The following is a 21299-nucleotide window of genomic DNA, read 5'->3' as shown; positions in this document are numbered from 1 at the left end:
ACTTCTAGAACCACTCCTGCTCTGGGAGGGGTGGGCTGGCTCTGCACCTCTCTGTGCGGGTGGGCGGGCTGGGGCTGTTGTCTGCTGACTGTGCCTGGCTGCTGCCCCTTGTCTCCTGCAGCCAGGCTTTCCCGTTTCCCTGCTGTGGTGCTGCGTCAGTGGGGGAGGGCACCACCGTTCCCGCCTTTCCTTGCCACTCCCTGCGATGTGGGCAGTCTCTGACGAGATGCTGGGGTGAGTTGCAGAGAAAGCAATTCCCGCCCCTTCCCTCCTTGCGTCTTGGCGCCGCTGGGGTTTGAAAAGCCCGCGCGCGCGCGCTATCAATCTGCATGGGCTCCTGGTCCTGGCTGGCTCCAGGCGTGGCCTGAAAGGGTTGTTGAGGGAGTGGCTTCTCCTGCGACCGTGGGAACCAAGCCCGCTTTGCGCGCGTCGCTTGCTTGTCGTTCCACCGGGATTCCTGCCTCACCCCCACCGCCAGAGCTGCTTTGCTCAGCTGATCCATAGTACTGGGCTTTGGACCTCTCGAGAGTTCATCCTTCACCTCCTCGCTCAAACCCAAGTAAAACGCAGCTTGCATGGGAGGCGAATCCAAAACCCACCCCAGTCTGTGCACCAGCATGGTGAATTTCGCCCAATATGCGCGAACTGTCATATTTCCTTGGCGTAAATTATGCAGTTCCTCCTTAGTCTGGTCCAAATGACTATCGGACGAATACATCGTCCTCAAACCTTCTAGAAATTGTTGGACATTTTTCATGCAAGGATTCTTGGTTGCGATTAATGGTCTTAGCCACTCCCTGGCTGCTCCGGTGAGATGTTCCACAATAAACGCTACTCTGTGCTCATCATCGGGGAACTCATTCTGGTGCAGCTCAAGAGCATACACGATCTCAGTCTCAAAGCCCTGAAACTCCTTCGGGTCTCCATTGAACTTGCTTACAAGGGTCCCTGCTCTCCTTCCTGGCAGCACTTGGACTTGGGGAGCCCCTCCCGCCTTGTTTTTCTCTGCATCCAGCTTGTTTTGGAGGTCTACCGCCACCGCCCTTAAATGCTGCTCTTTTTCCTGGAGCTCTCTCACCTGTTCCGCAAGTTGTAGCCGGTCGTCCTGGACCTTCTTAGTCTCCTCTTTAGCTGCCTTCAATTCTCCCTGCGCCTGCAGCGACAGCTGTTGCAGTTCTAGCTGGGCTTGCTCAGCGATCTGCCGCCACTTCTCCGCCTCGGACACGCTCATCCCGGCAACTCCGAAGTAGCCCAAAAATGATTAGGAGGTTGCTGTCACAGTGGCCGGAGTGGACTACTTCAGAGTAACGACGCTACGCAGCTCTGCATTTTATTCTTTTATTGGTGCTGCGTATTTACAGTGCTCAAGTCATTGCTATTTACACGGAGCGATGTTGTCAGTCGGTTTCAGAACCTCCTAATGGCTTTTGGCGCGTCTTTCTCCAACACAAAAGCTTTGGCAGACCCATCCTCTTGCCCCTCCTCTTCCTGCGTAATTCTGGAGTTGGAGGGATGGGTCTTCCCCCCTTGCTTGCCCCTTCCTGTCCCACCTGGGACCCTGGCTCCTCTACCTTGCCTGAGCCTCGGACACGACTTCCTGCTTCCCCACTGGAATCGGAACTCTCCCTGCTTTCCCCTTTGCTCGGGGATGGGCTTGAACTCAGGAGGGGAGGGACTTCGCGATATCCCCTGTCCCTCACAGGTGCCAATAGATGTGAATTGGCACCTGGGAATTGTAACTCTGGAAGGGGAATAGGGCTCTCCTGACAACTCTCAGCTCCCTTAACAAACTATAATTCCCAGGATGGTTTTGGGGGAAGCCACGTCTTGTTTAAAGTGGTATGATCTGGCTTTCAATGTATACTGCAGATGGAGCCATAGTCAAAGAGGAAGGAAAAACCCAACGGCAAATGCTAACTGCACGCCAGGCAGATAATCATCTGCATATCTGCGTTTTCAAGTAAGCTTTGCTGCAGAAACTTCACTTACCCTGTTTTCCACCCCCGATAATGATGCCACAAGACAATGAAAAAAACCAACAACCTCCCAATCAACTACCCCCTTTCCGTGTAATTGCAACTGTGCAGAAGGTGGCAAGATGAGGTCCCCCCCCCCCAATGCACATTTTATTTTGCAGGAAAAGCTGCAGAGGTTAAAGGAGGAAAGGCTTTCACATCCCATGTCTCCTTTTCCTGCACACAGGATGTCAACAAACTGCATTCTTCCCCAAAAGCAGCATTAGAAACACAGGAAGATGCCTTCCTCCAAGTCAGGCCACCTCTCTCCTTGCCTGTACACTGACTGGCAGCCCTCCGCCAAGGTTTAAGATAGAGGTCTTTTCTCCCAGCTCTACCTGGAGATGCCAGGAATGGAAGCAGGGTCCGTTTGCATGCAAAACCAGCTGCTCTGCAAACGTTAAGACGAGCCCTGCTGGATCAAACCAATGTCCCATCTAGTCCAGGATCATGTTCTCAAAGTGGCCTTCCCAGGTGCCTCTGGGAAACCTACAAGCAGGAACAGAGTACAAGAAACCACTCCCGAGGCTTCCAGCAACTGCCATGCAAAAGCATTGCTGCCTCCAACCACGGCAGCAGAGCGCTGCCAACCCAGGCAGTAGCCGTTGATAAGCCTTACCCTTCAGGAAGAAGGAAATAGATCTTTGGAACTCCCTGCCTATTGACATCAGGCCTTTGCTGGGCCGTTTCCCGATACCTGCTGTTGTTGTCATTTAGCTTTTGTTATTGTCATTTAGACAAGCCTATCCAGGCATGTAGAAGAACACGGACAAGTATTTTAATGTGGGTTTTTGTGTGTCTGCGCATTGTTGACTTTAGCTTTTAAATGTCTCCAAATATGTGCCAAGCTTATTTTCAAAGGATAATTTTGAAGTTTTAACTTTTTTTTTGCAAACCGCTGTAAGGTTTTTTTTTACTACAGCTGAGTGTTATAGAAATTTTGTTAAGTAATAGCTATAGAAATATATAGATAAGAGAATGGTTTTGGAGGGCCTCTGTGGTCCTGAGCTTCCCCACTTCTGCTGTGCATACAAATATTATGTCACAGAGAGTTCTGTGGGGCTCGGTGCTTATTATGCAGTTATTTATTCCTGCTGACGACGCAAGAAAAGAAACAGGAAGAGTAAACACCGGAAATCTCCTTAAAAGCTGCATCCTGCCATGACCCCCTGCAGCAGAGGGCTTTGGCCTCTCACCTTTTTGAATCTCACCTGTGTGAACTGACAGCCAAAGGGAGAGTAGGCAAGGCCCGGCAGCTGCCAGGGAACCTCCCCTTCAACCCCCTCCTGGGAACAGGAAACTGCTCCTCTGTGAAGTTCCCCCATAATTGCAAACAGTGAACAAAATATTTTTTCCCCTTCACTCCAATAAACGCTCCTTCAGACAAGCCATTGAAACACAAACATGTGCACAAACATGCACACAAACATCCCACACACAGCCAAGTACCAAACCAGTCTCTCAGCAGCCGCTCCATGGTGTGTCTGCTGCCACCTGGTGTCAGAGGTGAGTAACTATTCTAAGCTAAGAGGATGGGAGGGTTACGGCGGCCAACCTCCAAGCGGTAGAAGGTAGCAGGGAAATGAAGGCCCACATTTGCTCCACACGTTTAAAAGCACTAGGGTACCACTTAAAACGGGACGCAGGTGGCGCTGTGGTCTAAACCACTGAGCCTAGGGCTTGCCGATCGGAAGGTCGGAGGTTCGAATCCCTGCGACGGGGTGTGCTCCCATTGCTCGGTCCCAGCTCCTGCCAACCGAACAGTTCAAAAGCACGTCAAAGTGCAAGTAGATACAGTGGTACCTCTACTTACTAATAACTCTACTTACGAATGTTTCTACTTACAAATGGAGCTTCGTCTGCCATCTTGGATGCGGTTCAGATAGGATTTTTTCTACTTACGAATTTTTAGATAGGGTTGCTTCTACTTACGAATTTTTTCTCCCAATGCATTCCTATGGGATTCGACTTACAATTTTTTTTGACTTATGAATGTGCATTCAGAACGCATTAAATTCGTAAGTAGAGGTACCACTGCAGTGGGAAGGTAAACGGCATTTCTGTGTGCTGCTCTGGTTCGCCGGAAGCTGTATGCCGGCTCCCTCGGCCAATAACGCGAGATGAGCGTTGCAACCTCAGTGTCGTCTGTGAATGGTCTTAATGGTCAAGGTCCCTTTACCTTTACCACTTTAAACAGCTGTGACTTCCCCCACAGAATCCTGGGAAATGTAGTTTATTAAGGTTGCCGAGTGTTGTTATAGACTTGCCTATTCCCCACTCACAGAGCTACAATTTTCAGAGTAACCCTAGCCATTAAATCACTCTAGGAATTGTGGCCCTGTGAGGAGCTAGGCCAGGCACCCCCAAACTGTGGCCCTCCAGATGTTTTGGCCTACAACTCCCATGATCCCTAGCTAACAGGAACAGTGGTCGGGGAAGATGGGAATTGTTGTCCAAAACATCTGGAGGGCCAAAGTTTGGGGATGCCTGAGCTAGGCAGTCTGTGAACGATACTCAGCACACTTTGGGGAAGTTTTTAATGATTGTTTTTAGTATTTTGTTGGGAGCCACCCAGAGTGGCTGGGGCAACCCAGTGAGATGGGTGGGGTATAAATAATAAAATTGTTGTTACTAACAGACTCCCCTATTCCTCACAGGGTCACAGTTCCCAGAGCGGCTACACAATATATCCCCCTTCCCAGGGAAATCTGGAAATTGTAGCTCTGTGAAGCAAAAAGGGGTCTCCTCACAGCACCCTTAACAAATGACAGTTCCCAGAATTCCCAGGGCAGTTTAAAGTGTTATCATGCCCCTTTATGGTGTGGGTGTGCCCAACGAGAAAACCACACAGGGCTGCTTTTCGCGGCGGTACTAGATCAAGCAAAGCTTATTTAGTCACACACCGTTCTTAAAATAAAGCAGCACAGGCACTTTGCTGGGGCTGGGGGAGGGAGAATGTTGGCAGCCACCCCCAGCCGGATGAAATGTGAACAAACGCACAAGTTGTCAAGCACATTTTTATCGTCGCTTCCAAGAACGAACTCTCTCATAAACAGATGGGGGGAAAGTTGAAATGTGAAGTCTTTCCTCTGAAAGTTGGCTACAAGACACAACTTAGCGGCTTTGCAGATTTTGTTAAGATTTCCCCCCCCCCACCTCCCTGTCTACCCAAACCCACCTCTTTGCTGGCTTGTATCTGTGGCAGTATAGACATTCTTTAAAAACCCCAGCAAAGGTTAATATATATAAAGAAAACAAGCGGAGAAAAGTTTGGAAGTACCTCAACAATACAGCATCCGATGAGTTATGAGCAATAGTACACAGTCCTTGAGAGGGGAGGGTCTCTGCTCTCTGACAACACAACAGCAGAGGGTGGGGGGTTTTTTTTGGGGGGGGGAGCTCCTTGCTCAGCAGGTGTCCGCTGTCAATGCTCCGGTGTTGGTGCTGGGGGGGTCAAAAGACCACGAGGTGGGGGGCAAGCAGGAGAAGTCATTTAAAGTAAACCAGCTGATTTTCAGAAGAGAGGGAAAAGGGTGCTTTGCTCCAGAAGGCAATAATAATAATAATAATACACCAGAAGTCCTGTTCTTAAAAAATCTTTGCATAGCAAAACTGCTCCCAGGAGCACGAAAGGGTATGTGTGTGTGTGTGTCTGAAACAACCCTGCCCCACCCTATCTGAGTCTGCCCCCATGCACACCCCAAGCAAGGAGACGTTTGCAACGACCAGTGGAAATGGAACAGGCCACAGATTTGGGAGTCAAGCCGGGGGTGGGGGTGGGGGCAGGCAGTGTCAAGCCTGGATAGTTTTGACAGTCCTCGCTTCCCCTCCACTCTCATGATTTAGGGGGGGGCGCGGAGCCCCTCGAGAGGACGCGGCACCTCCCTCATTCGGCATCATTCCTTTCATCAACGGAGCCCCCGTTGGATGGCCAGGAAGAATTGGAGTGTGTACGCCAGGGAATTTGGGGACAGTGGGTGGGAGAAATAAGAGGGCAGAAAGAGAGGGGGGGGTCCTTGCAAAGCCAGCCCCCACCCCACCCCCACCCCAGGCAAACGTTGGGGCCGCCATGGATGGGTCCTCTCCTCCACTTCTCCTAATGAACCAGCTGTGCTGTCAGCCAATAGAGGATCAGAGGCTGGAAGGCGGCTGCTGCTAGGGTGACGTACATCTGCGCCCTCCCGCTAGGCCGGCTCATCCCTTCCTGCACCATCGAAGGAAGGATCTTCATCCGCAAGGAGCGTACCTGGTTCGGAGAGAGGAAATATGCCACACATCAGAGGGTAAGGAAGACGACTCTCCCCACCCCACAATTCTCTCCCCAGCCCACAATTCACTCCTTTATTGTAAAAGCAGGGGTGGGCCAACTGCCGCCTTCCAAGGTGTTCATGCACCTAGAAACTTGTGACCCTGCTATCTCACAGAATAATATCAAGTTGAAAGGGGGCCCTGGGGCTCATCTAGTACCAATCCCCTTGACCTGCAAGAATAAGCAGCTGTCCCTTAATGGGGATCGAACCTGCAACCTTGGCGTCATCAGCACCACGCTCTAACCCGCTGAGCAATGTTGCTGGACTCCTCAACTCCCACCAGCCTGAGGCAGCATGGCAAATAGCAGGCATCCCCAAACATCGGCCCTCCAGATGTTTTGGACTACAATTCCCATCTTCCCCGACCACTGGTCCGGTTAGCTAGGGATCATGGGAGTTGTAGGCCAAAACATCTGGAGGGCCGCAGTTTGGGGATGCCTGCTTTAAACCGTCATGGCTTCCCCCAGAGCACCTTGCAGTTTGCTAAAAGTGCTGGGGAGTGTTATGCGACCCCTTTTTCCATTCAGAGCTGCATTTCCCAGAGTTCCCAGGGACAGATTGTATAACCACTCTGTGTGATAACTGTAAGCTGGAGGGGGGGGAGTGCCTCCTGATAACTCTCTGCTCCCTTACACAAACTGCAGCTCCTAGCAGGGCCGTCTTACCCATAGGTGCTAGGGGTGCAGGGCACTCGGGCGCTGGGCTCTCAAGGGCACCAGGCCTAGAGTCTGGGGCCTGAGATTTGAGTCCGAGGAAGAGCCCGTCCATCTGTCGGAGCGCCACAGCAGGCTCTTCTGCTGTGGGCAGCTCTGCGCCGCGAGTTTGGGGGCGACTGAGGCAGCGAGACACTGAGGCGGCCGGCCAGCTCTGCCCTCCTGCGCACCTGGGACTGGGCAACTGGGGGGGCGGCAGGCGGACATGTGCACCCTGGTGCTACATATGTGGGAAGCCACGACGGATTAAAGTGGGCCCATAAATGTATCCAATGTGAGTGTTGTTGTCGTTGTCATCTAGCAGCATGCAGAAGCTCACGGGCTCCTCATTCCCTTTCGTCTGATCTACCAGGAATTTTTGTATGTCCCCGGGAAAGGCCTGCCGACGAGACCTCCTGCCCCACGGCATCCTGGGAGTGCCGGGGCCCCGATCCCAGTACTCACCATGAAATACATAAGAGCACAGGAAGCCCAAGCCAAGGCGATATAATAGCCATTGCTGCCAAACGCGAGGCCGCCCATCACAGCGAGGATCATCCTGGAGGAGGAAATGGCAAGTGTGATCGTGGCTGTTAAATCCCCTCCTGTCAAGGCTGTCATCCGGACCCAGCATTCTGAGATTCACAGCTGCTGTTAAGATCTCTGCCAATCACCCCCTTTTAGTCAGGCAAGACGCATGTCAGTTCTCAGCACTGAAAGCTTTATAGAAATTTTAAAAAGCTTAAGAGCTGCAGGGACACAAAGGTGCCTACTAGGGTGATGACTTTTTCAATTTTTTTCTCAAAAATTATTTCCTTTAGCAAAATGGATGAACTTTTGCTTATTAATGACTAAAATGAGGTATATTCCATTGAAATATTAAAAAAGGTTACGCACAAACCGTTTTAAATTCTTTTGTATGCCGTTTTACAATTTCATAAAATTGTATTAACAATTCTATATATATTTCGTATCAAATTTGGACACAACACCACATTCCACAATGTGTTGTATTCTTAGCAACATAGGGTATACAAATGTCACACCTGTGCAAGGTAAAAGCCCCTTTTTGGGACCTCAAAACTTAGCCAGCAGACCCTGCCGAACATGCTGGGAAAAGAACCTACAGGAGAGGTAGCAAAACATCGTCCTCTAGCGGCATCTATACTGTTACTGCAGCTAAAAAAAGCTTCCTTGTGTGTTTGATGACCCTATATAATGTTGTATATATGTGACTCTAAAGCTTGGGTTCAATTTTATATCTGCTTACAGTCACTTCAAAAATGGTCAAAAACCTGATAAATAAAATTTTTAAAATCATTTTGTGTGTGAGGGTTTTTTTTTATTAAATCTCTTTGAAAGTAAGATTTTGTCTAATCTTTAATGAAAGCTCATCAAATTATGATACAGAGAAATGAAGTTGTAAAAAAGTCATCACCCTAACGCCTACCCAGAGCATATTAAAAAGAAACTTTGGGGAAACGATGTGATCGTGAGGGCGGGGCGGGGGGGGGGGAGATTCTTAAATTGTTGGCATAAATATATTTGGCGCTGGAATCATACCAGTTCAACTTAAAATTTTGGGAGAAATAGTTATAGGAAATATGTTCGAAAAATTAGCAATAATGCCATATCCATGCCAGCTTTCGAGTGATCAAGGGACAATACGAAGTAGAATTAGAAATGAAGGAGACATAAGTCTTTTGTTTTTTAGAATGTATTAGATAAAATGCTTACAGGAAAGGTTAATATTTGGAGTACATTCAATTTAAAGGGGAATCATATGCATTGGGATATTGACAGGAAGTCACCACGGATTTTTCTTTTTCTTTTCTTTCTTTCTTTTTTTATTTTACTTCAGGGAAGAAATAGAAACGTAATAATATATTTAAACATTATTGTATTAATCTGGAGGTATCAATGTTTGGAGGTATTAGTGTTCATATTTTTTTATCCTGTCATTCTTTCATTCTGTTATTTTGTTATTCTGTTATGTATGGAAATAAGCAATAAAAATAATTATTTAAAAAAATTGGGGGGGGGAGTAATACTGGAAGCATTATGGGAGGCAAAAATTCTGTTTATTTGTAAAAGCAGGTGGCGGTAGTTTTTTAAACAAGGTAACTGCAGAACTGTTTCCCTATATGTGACATTTATGTGTATGCATAATTTAGGGTTGCCAAAAGTCCGGAATACAGCAGTCAGAAACAGTGTCCAGGCAGAATTCGCTTAAATGTCCAGGAAAATCCGGACGTGTGGAAACCCATGTCCGAAGTCTAGATTTTGGCGACTATCCTTAAAAACAGCTCAAAAACTTAGGGTTGGGGGTTTTTTTGTTTGTTTGTTTTTGAGCTCAACAACTTTTGTGTCCTAATTTTCACTTTTTGAAATGTGGCAACTCTAGCATAATTATAGAGAGCCCCTGGATACTGCAAATATTAATCCCATATTTGCATTAAAAAATCGGTGCTAACTTACTGTGCTAGAAAATTTCCCCAGTACAATCTTTTTAGTTATAAAATTTAAATGTATATCACAATTTCAAATTTAACCAAAAAAATATGCCTGTGCATGTGTGTTTTTAAAAGGCTGCCTGTACATTCACCTTCTGAATCAGAAGTCTTTGCTTCCCATCTGAACATGGATGGGACATTAAGTGGTGGCTGTATTTGGCAAATGCCCAGAGGCACATTATAGAGAATTTTTGGAGAGTGGCAGGACCTAGAATGGATGGAGAATGGGGATGGTGCTCCACGTGTTGCTGGACTACAATTCCCATCATCCCTGATCACTGCTGGCTGGGGCTGATGGGAGCTGGAGTCCAAGAACATTCAGAGGGCTGCCCCTCACTGAGATGCCATCACAACACTGCATGGAGGTGTGTGGTGAAGTCATTGAAAAAAGGGAGTGGATAATAATAATAATAATAATAATAATAATAATAATACTCTGTATATTCCTCACAAAAGTGACCCAAAGCAACTTACAAACACAAGGTAAACACTATAAACAACTAGTCTCATTCAGCCTGTTAAGAAAACGGGCGCTAGAGGTACGACGGGGCCGCGGCCTTCCCTCCCTTTCTGCGCTCCGCCGCGAGGCGCGCCGGGAACACAATTAAACAAAATCGCTCTCCCGTCGTGTCCTGCGGCCGAGCGCAGAGAGGGAGGGAAGGCCGCGGCCCCGCCGCTCCTCCAACGGGCCAGGTAGGGTTGTCAGGAGGAGGAGGAGGCGGACCAAGATGGCGGCATTGGGGTCCGGGGCAGTGGCGGTGACCCCGGAGCCCGATGCCGCCATCTTGGTCCACCGCCACAGGGAAACGGGAGGCAGAGGGTTGAGGGGGGAGAGAGCGAGCGCATGTGTGTACGTCCCGCCTCTTCGTCCAGTCCCTGTGTCCGTGGGGCACATGCGCATTAGCGCGGACACAGGGACACAGGGACTGGACGCAGAGACACAGGGACTTTATTATATAGGATTACAGCAAACACAACCCTTCAAAACACAAACCAAAAACACATTATACGTACAAAATACAGGTCTTACAGATCCAGTCCAGGCATCCCCAAACTTCTGCCCTCCAGATGTTTTGGACTACAATTCCCATCTTCCCCGACCACTGTTCCTGTTAGCTAGGGATCATGGGAGTTGTAGGCCAAAACATCTGGAGGGTCGCAGTTTGGGGATGCCTGATCCAGCCCCACTAAAAGAGGCCACGGGTACTCTGATTAAGGTCACACTAAATTAAAGTTATTGCCTGGTGCCTATAGCTAGATAAAGAGGGTGCCAGGTGAGCCTCGCTGGGGAGAGCATTCCACAAGCAGGGAGCCACCACTGAAAAGGCCCGTCCCCATGTTGCCACCCTCTGGACATCCCAGAGAGGGGTGCACAGAGAAGAGCCTCAGAGAATGAATGCAAGGTCTGGTTCAGTTCACATGAGGAGAGGCAATCCTTGAGGTATTGTGGTCCTGAGCCACATTAAAGCCACAACGAAGAAAATACAAAAGTCAGTTTAAGCACCACTTGAGACCCAAGCGGAAGAGCCAGGTTGGATGAACATGTGGCAAGAAGTCTGACCTCACGTAAACACAGCCTCCTAGGGTCCCAAGGACCGCTAGGCCAGAGATGTGGCCCTCCTGGTGTTGCTGGACCCCAGCCACCATCATTTCTGACCACTGGCCTTGCTTGCTTGGGCTGATAGGAGCTGGAGTCCATCCAATATTCAGAGGGCTTGTGGTTCCTTCCCAGAGCGCTAGGCCCGACAGTGTACCGGCCACAAGGCAGAAGGGAGAGGCCCACTTACCCGACGTATTTGTAGCCGCAGTAAGCAAGCAGGTCGAAGGTGCCCAGGTCGCTCTGGACTGTCACAAGGTACAGGCCCAGCAAAAGGGCGAGGACCTCAATCACGACCCACACGAACGCCGTGCTGGCACACACGCCCAGGACCTCCGGTGAAAACCTAGGAAGGAACAAGGCGGAAAGAGCAGAACGGAATGACACAAATATGTCAGAAGCGTCTGGCTGTTGGAATGCAATGTTAATGTGCTGTCTAAAATGCCTAAGATATTATTGGAGTGTCAGACAAAGGACAAGCAAGTAAAATCCTCAATGATACATTGGGCAATAGATATTGGTTATAATATAGATACGGAAGCGTGGGAACGATTGTGGAATACAGATATAAAATTCGCAGTATGCTATGGCTTAAGAGAAAACTACTGTATATAAAAGTGTTGTATAACACCGAGTGAACTGGCAAAAATGTATAAATCAAAATTGAATAAGTGTTGGAAATGCAAAGAGAAAGAAGGGACTTTTGTCATTATGTGGTGGTCTTGTGGCAAGCTTACTGGGAAATGATATATAATGAATTGGAAAAGATGTTTAAAATAACATTTGTTAAAAAGAACATACACACACAAAAACACACACCAGAAGCTTTTCTTCTGGGAATTATAGGGGTAGAACTACCTAAACAGTATAGAAATTTATTCCGCGGCAAGAATGTTATTTGCCCAAAAATGGAAAGAAGAAATCCCAACGAAAGAAGAATGGATACAAAAATTTATGGACTATGCAGAAATGGCGAAACTTACAGGAAAAATAAGAAATCAAGATAACGAGCTTTTTTTTTTAATAAAAGCATGATATGGTTTATTGAATATTTAAAAAAACAAATTGCAAACAGATGAGGACATTGGCAGGATTATTGCAATAACAAGCAGTTTCATAAGAGTATACAATTAAAGTAGATGAAGAAAAGAATAAGTTAATTTGTAATATGCAGAAAATGATAAAAAATAAATTTAAGGAACCACAGAAAGAGGAAGGAAGGAAGTCGAGTTCTACAAGAGCATCTCTGCCTACTTGTAATCATAGAGTTGGAAGGCTCACCTGGTCCCTCCCAACTCTATGATTATTTAGCGCCATTACTACAGAGGGCAATTTATGAAATGAAGCCGGAATAAGGAATGTGTGACCTCCAGGTGTGGGAATTAAGAGCCTCATTTCTTACCTTTTCTGTAATCCAAGTGTCATCCCAGCAAGTAAGATATAGGTAATGAAAGCCATACCTGGAGAGAGGGGGGAAATAAGAATCACACTCATGAGAACCAGCCACTTTGATGGAACAAACTGCAGTTTTCTGGGGTGGCATGGATGGAAAGGGGAAAGGGTACTGAGAGTTGTTAGAAGACACCCTCCCCAATTCCCCTCACGGAGCTGCAATTTCCAACGCTCCCTGTGAAAAGGGATTCATGGTTAAGCTACTCTGGGAATTGTAGCTCCGTGAGAGGAACAGAGAAGTCTCCTAACAACTCTCAGCACCCTCATAAACCTATTCCTCTGGCCCTGCCCACAAACTGAATGCGGCCCCCAGGAGGCTGCACACACAGAAATGTGGCCCTCGGTCTGAAACTCAGCCACCCCCCGCCTCTGCTTTAGAAAGTGCTTTTTTAAAACTAACAAGCCCTGGGTATTAGGGCGGAGGTGAACGTCAAGAAACGCTGCTATGAATCACCTGTCCAGTTTCCCCCACAACTATCATCAATATGTGGACAGGCAACATAAAACCTTGCCACTCTAAATAAATTTTGGCATGGACGTTAGCTAGGATTTCAGCAGCCCAGTAATGGAAAACCCTGGAAAACAATATGCATTTGTGGTATAAAAAAAAAACAAACTTGTGGACCTTGGCTACTGCGGAAAAAATAAACTGTGTTTCTGGGGGTACAGAAAGATGGCAGAGGATCCAGAAGACTTTCTTGTCATCGGATGGGATTTTATTCCCTGTGCTTCGTACTCCAGTGCTAAACATTCATCCTCCACAGCAGCTCAGGAAATAAGGATGGCCTGATTTATATTGGTGTGCCACCATTTATTTCTAGTGCTACTGATTGATTGATTGATTGATTGATTGTTTGCTTTGAATATGGTACGATGAAACACTGTGCTACTGTACCTTTGGGTTGTTAAAGTAAAGGTAAAGGGACCCCTGACCATTAGGTCCAGTCGTGACCGACTCTGGGGTTGTGCGCTCATCTCGCATTATTGGCCGAGGGAGCCGGCGTATAGCTTCCAGGTCATGTGGCCAGCATGACAAAGCCGCTTCTGGCGAACCAGAACAGCACACGGAAACGCCGTTTACCTTCCCGCTGTAGCGGTTCCTATTTATCTACTTGCATTTTGACGTGCTTTCGAACTGCTAGGTTGGCAGGAGCTGGGACCAAGCAACGGGAGCTCACCCCGTCACAGGGATTCAAACCACCGACCTTCTGATCAGCAAGCCCTAGGCTCAGTGGTTTAACCACAGCGCCACCTGGGTCAAATAAGGAAGAAGTAAAGAAACCCTCCTATGTTCAAGAGAGGGCCTCCACTCACTAGGAATGTAGAGGTCTGGAGCGTTGACGTCCTGCCGAGGAGTGAGGGGGACATCTCTGTGGTAGCGGACTTCCCAGTTCTGCAGAGGAAAGAGAACAGGCACAGGTGAGAGCTGGCTGCCCAAAACCTGTTTCAAAACACTACTATTAACTATTATTAATTATTATTATTATTATTATTATTATTATTAAGGGGGGTTCACATCTGTTCTCAAATGGCACTGAAGATGAGGTGGGCAAAGCTCAGATATTTTATTTTTATTTTTCTGTACAGCTGTATCGCAGAATATTTGAGCAGCGTTCACTGTTAAAACATAAAGCATCACAGGTTTTGTTTTAAAAAATACACATAAGCATTGAGGTTGACGGGCAATTGAACTTAAAACATCTGCCTAGGCCCATAGCTGCCAAGTCTCCCATTTTTCACGGGAAACCCCCGTATTTAAACCCGTTTCCCACTGTTATCCCGAATAGAGAAAAATCCCGTGAATCCCCCGGATTTCCTACCTGCCAAGGAGGCTCCTTCTGCGCATGTATGGACATGCGCAGAACCGATTTCGGGTGCCGCTCTGCCCATGTCTGGGCACCGGAAATCGGGCAGTGCCGGCACCGGAGGTTGCTTCTACGCATGTCCAGACATGCATAGAAACGACTTCCGGTGCTGTGCCGCTGCTGATCCCGGATTTTTCTTACCGGAAGTTGGAGGGTATGCCTAGGCCTGATAGCATTAAAAAGTCTTCAAGAGACTCATGAAAGTCAACAGTGAGGGCGCCTGCCGCATCTCTGACTGAAGCGTGTTCAACAACTAAAGGCCCAACTTCGAATTGAAGACAGGCGGGGGTCTCTGTAACACAGGGGAATAGCAAGTTGCTCTCCTCTGAACGATCACAGTGATTGAGCTGGGATAAAAGGCCTCTCAGGTGATCCTTAAGGTATCCTGCACCCAAGCTGTCCCTTTCAAACAAAGTGTAAAGAGCATAAGAAGCTGCCTTCTAAGATGCCAGTCCTCATGGTTCTGAAATAAACGGCTGACATAACTAGAAACACAGAAACCTGCCTTATAGTTAACAACATACGCCATGTGAAGAAGTCCTCCCTTTCACCTGTCCTGAATCTACCCCCACTTTACTTCATTGGATGACCTCCATTTCCGGTTATTATGAAAGAGGGAGAGAGAAAAAACTCCTCTATCCACTTCTTCTGTAATTTTGTAAAACTTCACCTCGGCTCTGTATACCTGGAGAGTCCCTCATTGCGAGAAGTGAGGCTACAGGGAACCAGGCAGAGGGCCTTCTCGGTAGTGGCACCCACCCTGTGTAACGCCCTCCCATCAGATGTCAAGGAGATAAACAACTATCTGACTTTCTGAAGTCATCTGAAGGCAGCCCTGTCCGGGGAAGTTCTTAATGTTTGATGTTTTGCTGTGTTTTTAATCTGTTGGAAGCCCCCCAGAGTGGCTGGGGCAACCCAGTCAGATGGGCAAAGTATGAGTCATTGTTGTTGTTGTTGTTATTACTATTATTATCATCATCCCCAACCACCCCCCTTGCTGAGGCCCAGGCCAATGGCATGCGAAGGGTGCTCTGTACGTGCTTGGAAATATTGTGGGTACGTCTTCTCTTTTTTGAACACACCCAGATTCTCCCCCCCACACACACCAATAGCAGGGAATGAAACCCAGCAGTGTAGTCTCTAAGTTGCTATAACGACCCTTTAAGTCCCTTCCTGTGAATATCCTAACTGCTGCCAAGTTAGCAGTCTGAGGAAAGAACTATGTGGCAAACACTGCCCTGTCCTCCTGAACTAGATGTCTGTCACCTGCTCTGCTCCAGGATCTCACCCATGGGGGCGACACTGCTCTTTATCAAGGGCAAGAGTGCCAGAACCGCCACTGACACAGACTGTACCGATAAGAACTGTAACTTTGGGAACCTGTGCTTGAGCTTGCTATTTTCCTCCTCCCTCCTCCCTCCTATTTCCTCACATGACATATCTTTTTAAGGTGGCTAGCCTGAGGGCAGGGAGGGACCATCTCAGAAGTGTATGCCACTATGAAGGGCCTTTTCCAGCTGAAGGGCAGGATGTAAATGCTGTAAATAAATAAAACCAAGACCCCCCCCCAAAAAAAACAAAAACAGAGGGCAAAGCGCCGCCTCCCTATCTGTACCTGGTGTACATAAGGAAACACCAACAGGGCAAGCTTCTTCATCACGTAAGTGGTGTCCACTGCAAAGAAGTATTTCAGCTTGTTCATGGACATGAACCGATGAATCTGATGGAAGCAAAATTATAATGATTAAACCTGCCCTTGATAATACACACACACACACACACAAAAAAAGAATGCCACCATGAAAATTATCCAGCTCAGAGGAAAGTATTCTTCTGAATTACACACCTAAAGGTAAAGGTAAAGGGACCCCTGACCATTAGGTCCAGTCGTAACCGACTCTGGGGTTGGGCGCTCATCTCGCATGATTGGCTGAGGGAGCCGGTGTATAGCTTCCAGGTCACGTGGCCAGCATGACAAAGCTGCTTCTGGCAAACCAGAGCAGCACATGGAAACGCCGTTTACCTTCCCGCTATAGCAGTTCCTATTTATCTACTTGCATTTTGATGTGCTTTCGAACTGCTAGGTTGGCAGGAGCTGGGACCAAGCAACGGGAGCTCACCCCGTTACAGGGATTCGAGCTGCCAACCTTCTGATGAGCAAGCCCTAGGCTCAGTGGTTTAGCCCACAGCGCCACCTGGGTCCCGAATTACACACCTACTATACACCTACTATACCTGGGAGATAGCTCAGCTGATAAGAGTGTGAGATTCTTAACCTCAGGGTCGTGAGTTCGAGCCCCACGTTGGACAAAACATTCCTGCATTACAGAGGGTTGCACTATTGACTAGATGACCCTTGTGGTCCCTTCCTTCTCTACAATTCTACGATTCCCTAAGGAATCTGACAACTGGACAGCATAAATGGATTCTCTGTGCCCTTACTACACCCAAAAGACCGATATTGATGCACTGGGAATATAAATCTATGGCCCCTTTCAGTCAATGGATATCTCAACAATCACAACTTATGAACCCATTATTTGCTAATGGTGCTTGGAATTGTAGCTCTGCGAGGGGTGAACTACAGTTCCCAGGAATCTTTGGGGGGGGGTAGGGAAGGAAATACGCTTTAGATGCATGACACGCATGCAACCATGGAAGTTTATGTTACAATGACTTTAGGGCCCCCCGTGCACCTTACATTAAAAGCAGCATCGTACCACTTTATACAGGCTTCCCCCCCGACGACCTGGGAACTGTAGTTTGACATCGTTCGGAGACCCCTAGCCTCCTCCCAGAGCTACAATTCCCAGATTTCCCTGGGAACAGAGACTGCTTGCTAAACCACTCTGGGAACTACCAACTCACGGCACACTTAAACTACAATCCCCAGGGCCCTTTGGGGGAAGCCACAACTGTTGAGGAAGAGGTGTAACGTCATCATCATCATCATAGACTTTTATTGCGCTAGCCATAGGCCATGGCATCATTCAGAAAAATAACAAAAGGAAAAACAGCAATAACTATAAAAATCATCAGGCACCACACATACAATATAAACCACGGTCACAACTACTAAGATTGTTTGTGGCATAAAACAGAATAGCAGAAAATTCTCTAGTAAAATGTGCCAAATTAAATATCCGAATCCCCTTTGCAGCTGACCGCTATTTTATCTAGTTCTTTCCTCATGATCTTCTTAGCTGCCAACACATAGAGTGCTACTTTATAAGTCAGAAAATCATCAGTATCGCTCAGCAGCCATTTCACCCCTTCCACCCTATTCAAGTGAGTTCCATTCGGAAACAGGGGTTTTATGAATCGGTCTCTTGGGTCTATATATAACGGGCACTGCAATAAATAGCGGCACAGGTCCTGCACACAGGGTTGCCCACACAGACAAAGTCTCTCTTCATAATGTACTTTGCTATAGCGTCCGCCGAGGGCAACGATTGGAATCGTAATTCTGTGAAAGCGGTTCTAAGCCCGGAGAGTGGGAGCTTTGACACGTAACTGGCCCGGGTATGCTCCGTTTTAATAAGTGGGAACCATGGCGAACTCTTGGTAGAAGCCATCATGGTTAGATCCCTTTCTGCATCAGACCTAAAGAGCCAATCTCTTAAACGCCTCTTGTCTATCTTCATAGTCCCCTGAAAATCTAGGAAGAGGTGTAACAGCCGAGACCACATGACACTGGTCCTGAAAGACCTACATTGGCTCCCAGTACGTTTCTGAGCACAGTTCAAGGTGTTGGTGCTGACCTTTAAAGCCCTAAATGGCCTTGGTCCAGTATACCTGAAGGAGCGTCTCCACCCCCATCGTTCTGCCCGGACACTGAGGTCCAGCGCGGAGGGCCTTCTGGCGGTTCCCTCGTTGCGAGAAGCCAAGTTGCAGGGAACCAGGCACAGGGCCTTCTCGGTAGTGGAACGCCCTCCCACCAGATGTCAAAGAGAAAAACAACTACCAGATTTTTAGAAGACATCTGAAGGCAGCCCTGTTTAGGGAGGCTTTTAATGTTTAATAGATTGTATTTTTTGTATTGTATTTTTCTGTTGGAAGCCGCCCAGAGTGGCTGGGGAAACCCAGCCAGATTGGCGGGGTATAAATAATTTATTATTATTATTATTTTGGATGTACAGCACCGAGGCAACCCTAGTCCATAGGATGAATGCCGCTTCCTACCTCCTTGTGCACGATGTCCTTGCCCTGAGATGCGATGGTGGTGCCATAGGCCATCGCTACGTTGGCCACTGGGTCGGCAAAGATCTGGTTGAAACCCATGTCAATGGGTGGGGCGGGGTAACCCGGCTGCTGGGGGCCGTAGGCTGCACTGGTGTCATCAAAGAGCTGTGGGGCATCTGTGTTTTGCGGCACAGGAGGGATCCTTGTCCTGTGTTTAGAACCTACAAGAGACAGGGTTTAAGGAGGGAGGAGAGAGAATTTTTTTAAAAAAGAAAAGAAGGCATATCAGATGGTCAGGTATACCCTTGCCAAGAGCTTGGAAGAACAAACGCCTACCATGGGTTACATAATATCCCAAGGATCTTATCTGAGCACAATTATTATAAATGCCAATTTATGGCTTATTTCCTTACGGGACACTCCATTTCACAATGGTAGTTAAGAATCTCAGGAGGACCAAGCTCCTTCAGGAAGGAAACTAAACTACTATCGCCCTGTAATACGGTGGCTGCCAATTAGATACGAGGCCAAGCTACCTGGCCCCTGCTCAACGAGAAAGTTTTGGGGCCATGACAAAACAATCACCAAGAGAGGCAAGCCCAGCGAGAACATTTATGCTCCTGTGAGGGCCTCCAGCACCAGGAAATGCTGCTTCTGAGCCCAAAGGTGAAGAGTAGGGAAGGAAAGGGGCGACATGGTTTCTTGCTAAGCACGGCAGAGAGTCTTCTGCCTGCAGAGAACCAAGTGGGAGGTGAGAGACGGAAGACTGAGTGTTTGTGTGTCTGAAGGGTAGAAATCTTGAGAGAAAGGCGACTTGGCGGATGAGGTTTGCCTAAGGCGGAGGAGACTGAGATAGCTCAGTCAGTAGAGTGTGAAACCCTTATTCTCAGGGTTGTGGGTTCGAGCCCCACATTGGTCAAAAGATTCCTGCATTGCCGGGGGAGGATTGGACTAGATGACCCTTGGGGTCCCTTCCAACTCCACAATATGAGATGGGGGTGGGGGTGGGAGAGAGTAAAGCTTGCCATGCTTTTACTCTGACAGAGCTGCACACTTGTAGTTACACTTCAACTCCCATCAACCCCAGCCAACATGACCAATGGCAAGGGATGATGGGAGTTGTAGTTCAGCAGTGTCTCCCAAATTCCCATGGAGAACCTCCACAGGAATCCTCATAATTTTTTACTAAACTACGGCCTACTACCCCTTAAAGCCCACCGCTACAAACCTCTCAAGAGACCAGCAAACCCTCCTTTTCACGAGACAAGACTTCACTCCAGCTAAGCCAGTGTTACCGTATTATCCACCTGGCAGTGGTTCCCCCTAGCCTTCCCCCTTTTAACTGGGAATCCTAGGGGTTCATTTATTGGAATAAACGAACTAGATTTTCTTTTATTTGGAAAGGAGATTTGTGTCCTGCCTTTCCAATTCCAAAAGGGGTGGGGACTCAAGGTAGTTTAAATATACAGTATAATGAAAATCAATTAAAAACAGGAAAGGGAAAACACCCACCCGGGAAAACACCCACCCACCCACAACTTTTACAACACGTCACATTCCGGTAGCAATAACAACAAACTGTATCCAATGCTAGTTCGGAATAGACCCACTTAAATTAAAAAGCTTGACTAACTTAGGTCCATTAATTTCAGCACTTAACCCCAAGTGGAACTGAGTTGGGATACAACCCAGGACTAGTAATCATAATTTTAAAAACACACCAGAAAGTAAACGAAGGCACCAACATCATTACTGTATTACTTTCCCCCCTAAGGATTTGTGAAAGAGGCAAAGTCTCTCTTTCTCTCTCTTATCCACGAGGGCAGAACACGTAGCAAAGAGGACGCTATAATTATGATTATAAGTCTCTTTGGAATTGAACCCAGGAAAAGCACGTGCTCTGCGGCCGAGTTAAGGCCCCTTCCACTTAGCTCCCCTTAGGAAGCAACACGATTATCGGGGGCGGGGGGAGAGAGGTCTTTGGGTGCTAAGGCCCTTATCACGAGGCAAGCGCCCCCCTCTTCCATACTGTCTGGATACAACTGCGTGGGGGAAGGAATCGGCACCCCAACATTCACGCCACGTCCAGGGCCTGTTACCCCCTTTCCGTTTCCCCCCCTCCGAGTCCTCCTCAAGGTCTTACCTGGGCCCCCATAGCCAGGGGGATAAGCCATGGCTCCCCGCGATAGTTTGCAAAACGGGCCCCCCTCTTCTGAAAGTATGATCAACTTGAAATCAAAGTGGGGGGGGGAGGGGAGACTTGAAGATAGATCAAAAGGAAGGGGGAGGGAGACGCAAGTCCAAGCCACGTCCTCAAAGCCTCCGGCGCTGCAATCATCAGCCTCCCATTGGCTGCTACGGTGGCTGCGCTCAGGGCCCTGAGCAATGATTGGCGGGAAATGTATCCATTTCACTCTCTTTTTTTCTTCGCTTCCTCGCAGCTGTTCCAAAGGGGCGGAGTTCCCCCTGTACATTCAGTAAGAAGTCTTCTTTAAGGACGCATGCGCGCGAGGAAGTTCCATTTTCCCCGCCCCTCTTTTGTCAAAGCAATTATTAGCAGTTAACTGTACAGTATATGACAATTGAAGAGTTTATGGCTCCTCCTATTTTTTATGCCAATGTGGTCTTTTTACAAAAAAATCTGTATGATCCTTTTTGTTGGATGATTCAAAT

General features: G+C 47.8%; 1 protein-coding gene across 1 annotated transcript; it reads right to left on the bottom strand.

The window, feature by feature from the left end:
• Window positions 1-5016: 5016 nt before the first annotated feature.
• On the bottom strand, window positions 5017-20947 carry YIF1A (Yip1 interacting factor homolog A, membrane trafficking protein). Its single transcript, XM_035098641.2, has 8 exons — window positions 20770-20947; window positions 18627-18847; window positions 16060-16164; window positions 13894-13972; window positions 12530-12587; window positions 11318-11473; window positions 7483-7576; window positions 5017-6261 (listed from the first exon to the last, which is right to left on the bottom strand). Exons 1-8 carry the CDS (start codon window positions 20798-20800, stop codon window positions 6112-6114), a joined length of 894 nt encoding a protein of 297 aa, XP_034954532.1. The 5' UTR covers window positions 20801-20947; the 3' UTR covers window positions 5017-6111.
• Between the last annotated feature and the right edge of the window lie 352 nt (window positions 20948-21299).

This window comes from Zootoca vivipara, chromosome 17, assembly GCF_963506605.1.
Source record: "Zootoca vivipara chromosome 17, rZooViv1.1, whole genome shotgun sequence".
NCBI lineage: Eukaryota > Metazoa > Chordata > Lepidosauria > Squamata > Lacertidae > Zootoca > Zootoca vivipara.
The sequence above is the reverse complement of the archived record's forward strand: the minus strand, read 5'-3'. Positions and strand labels throughout refer to the sequence as shown.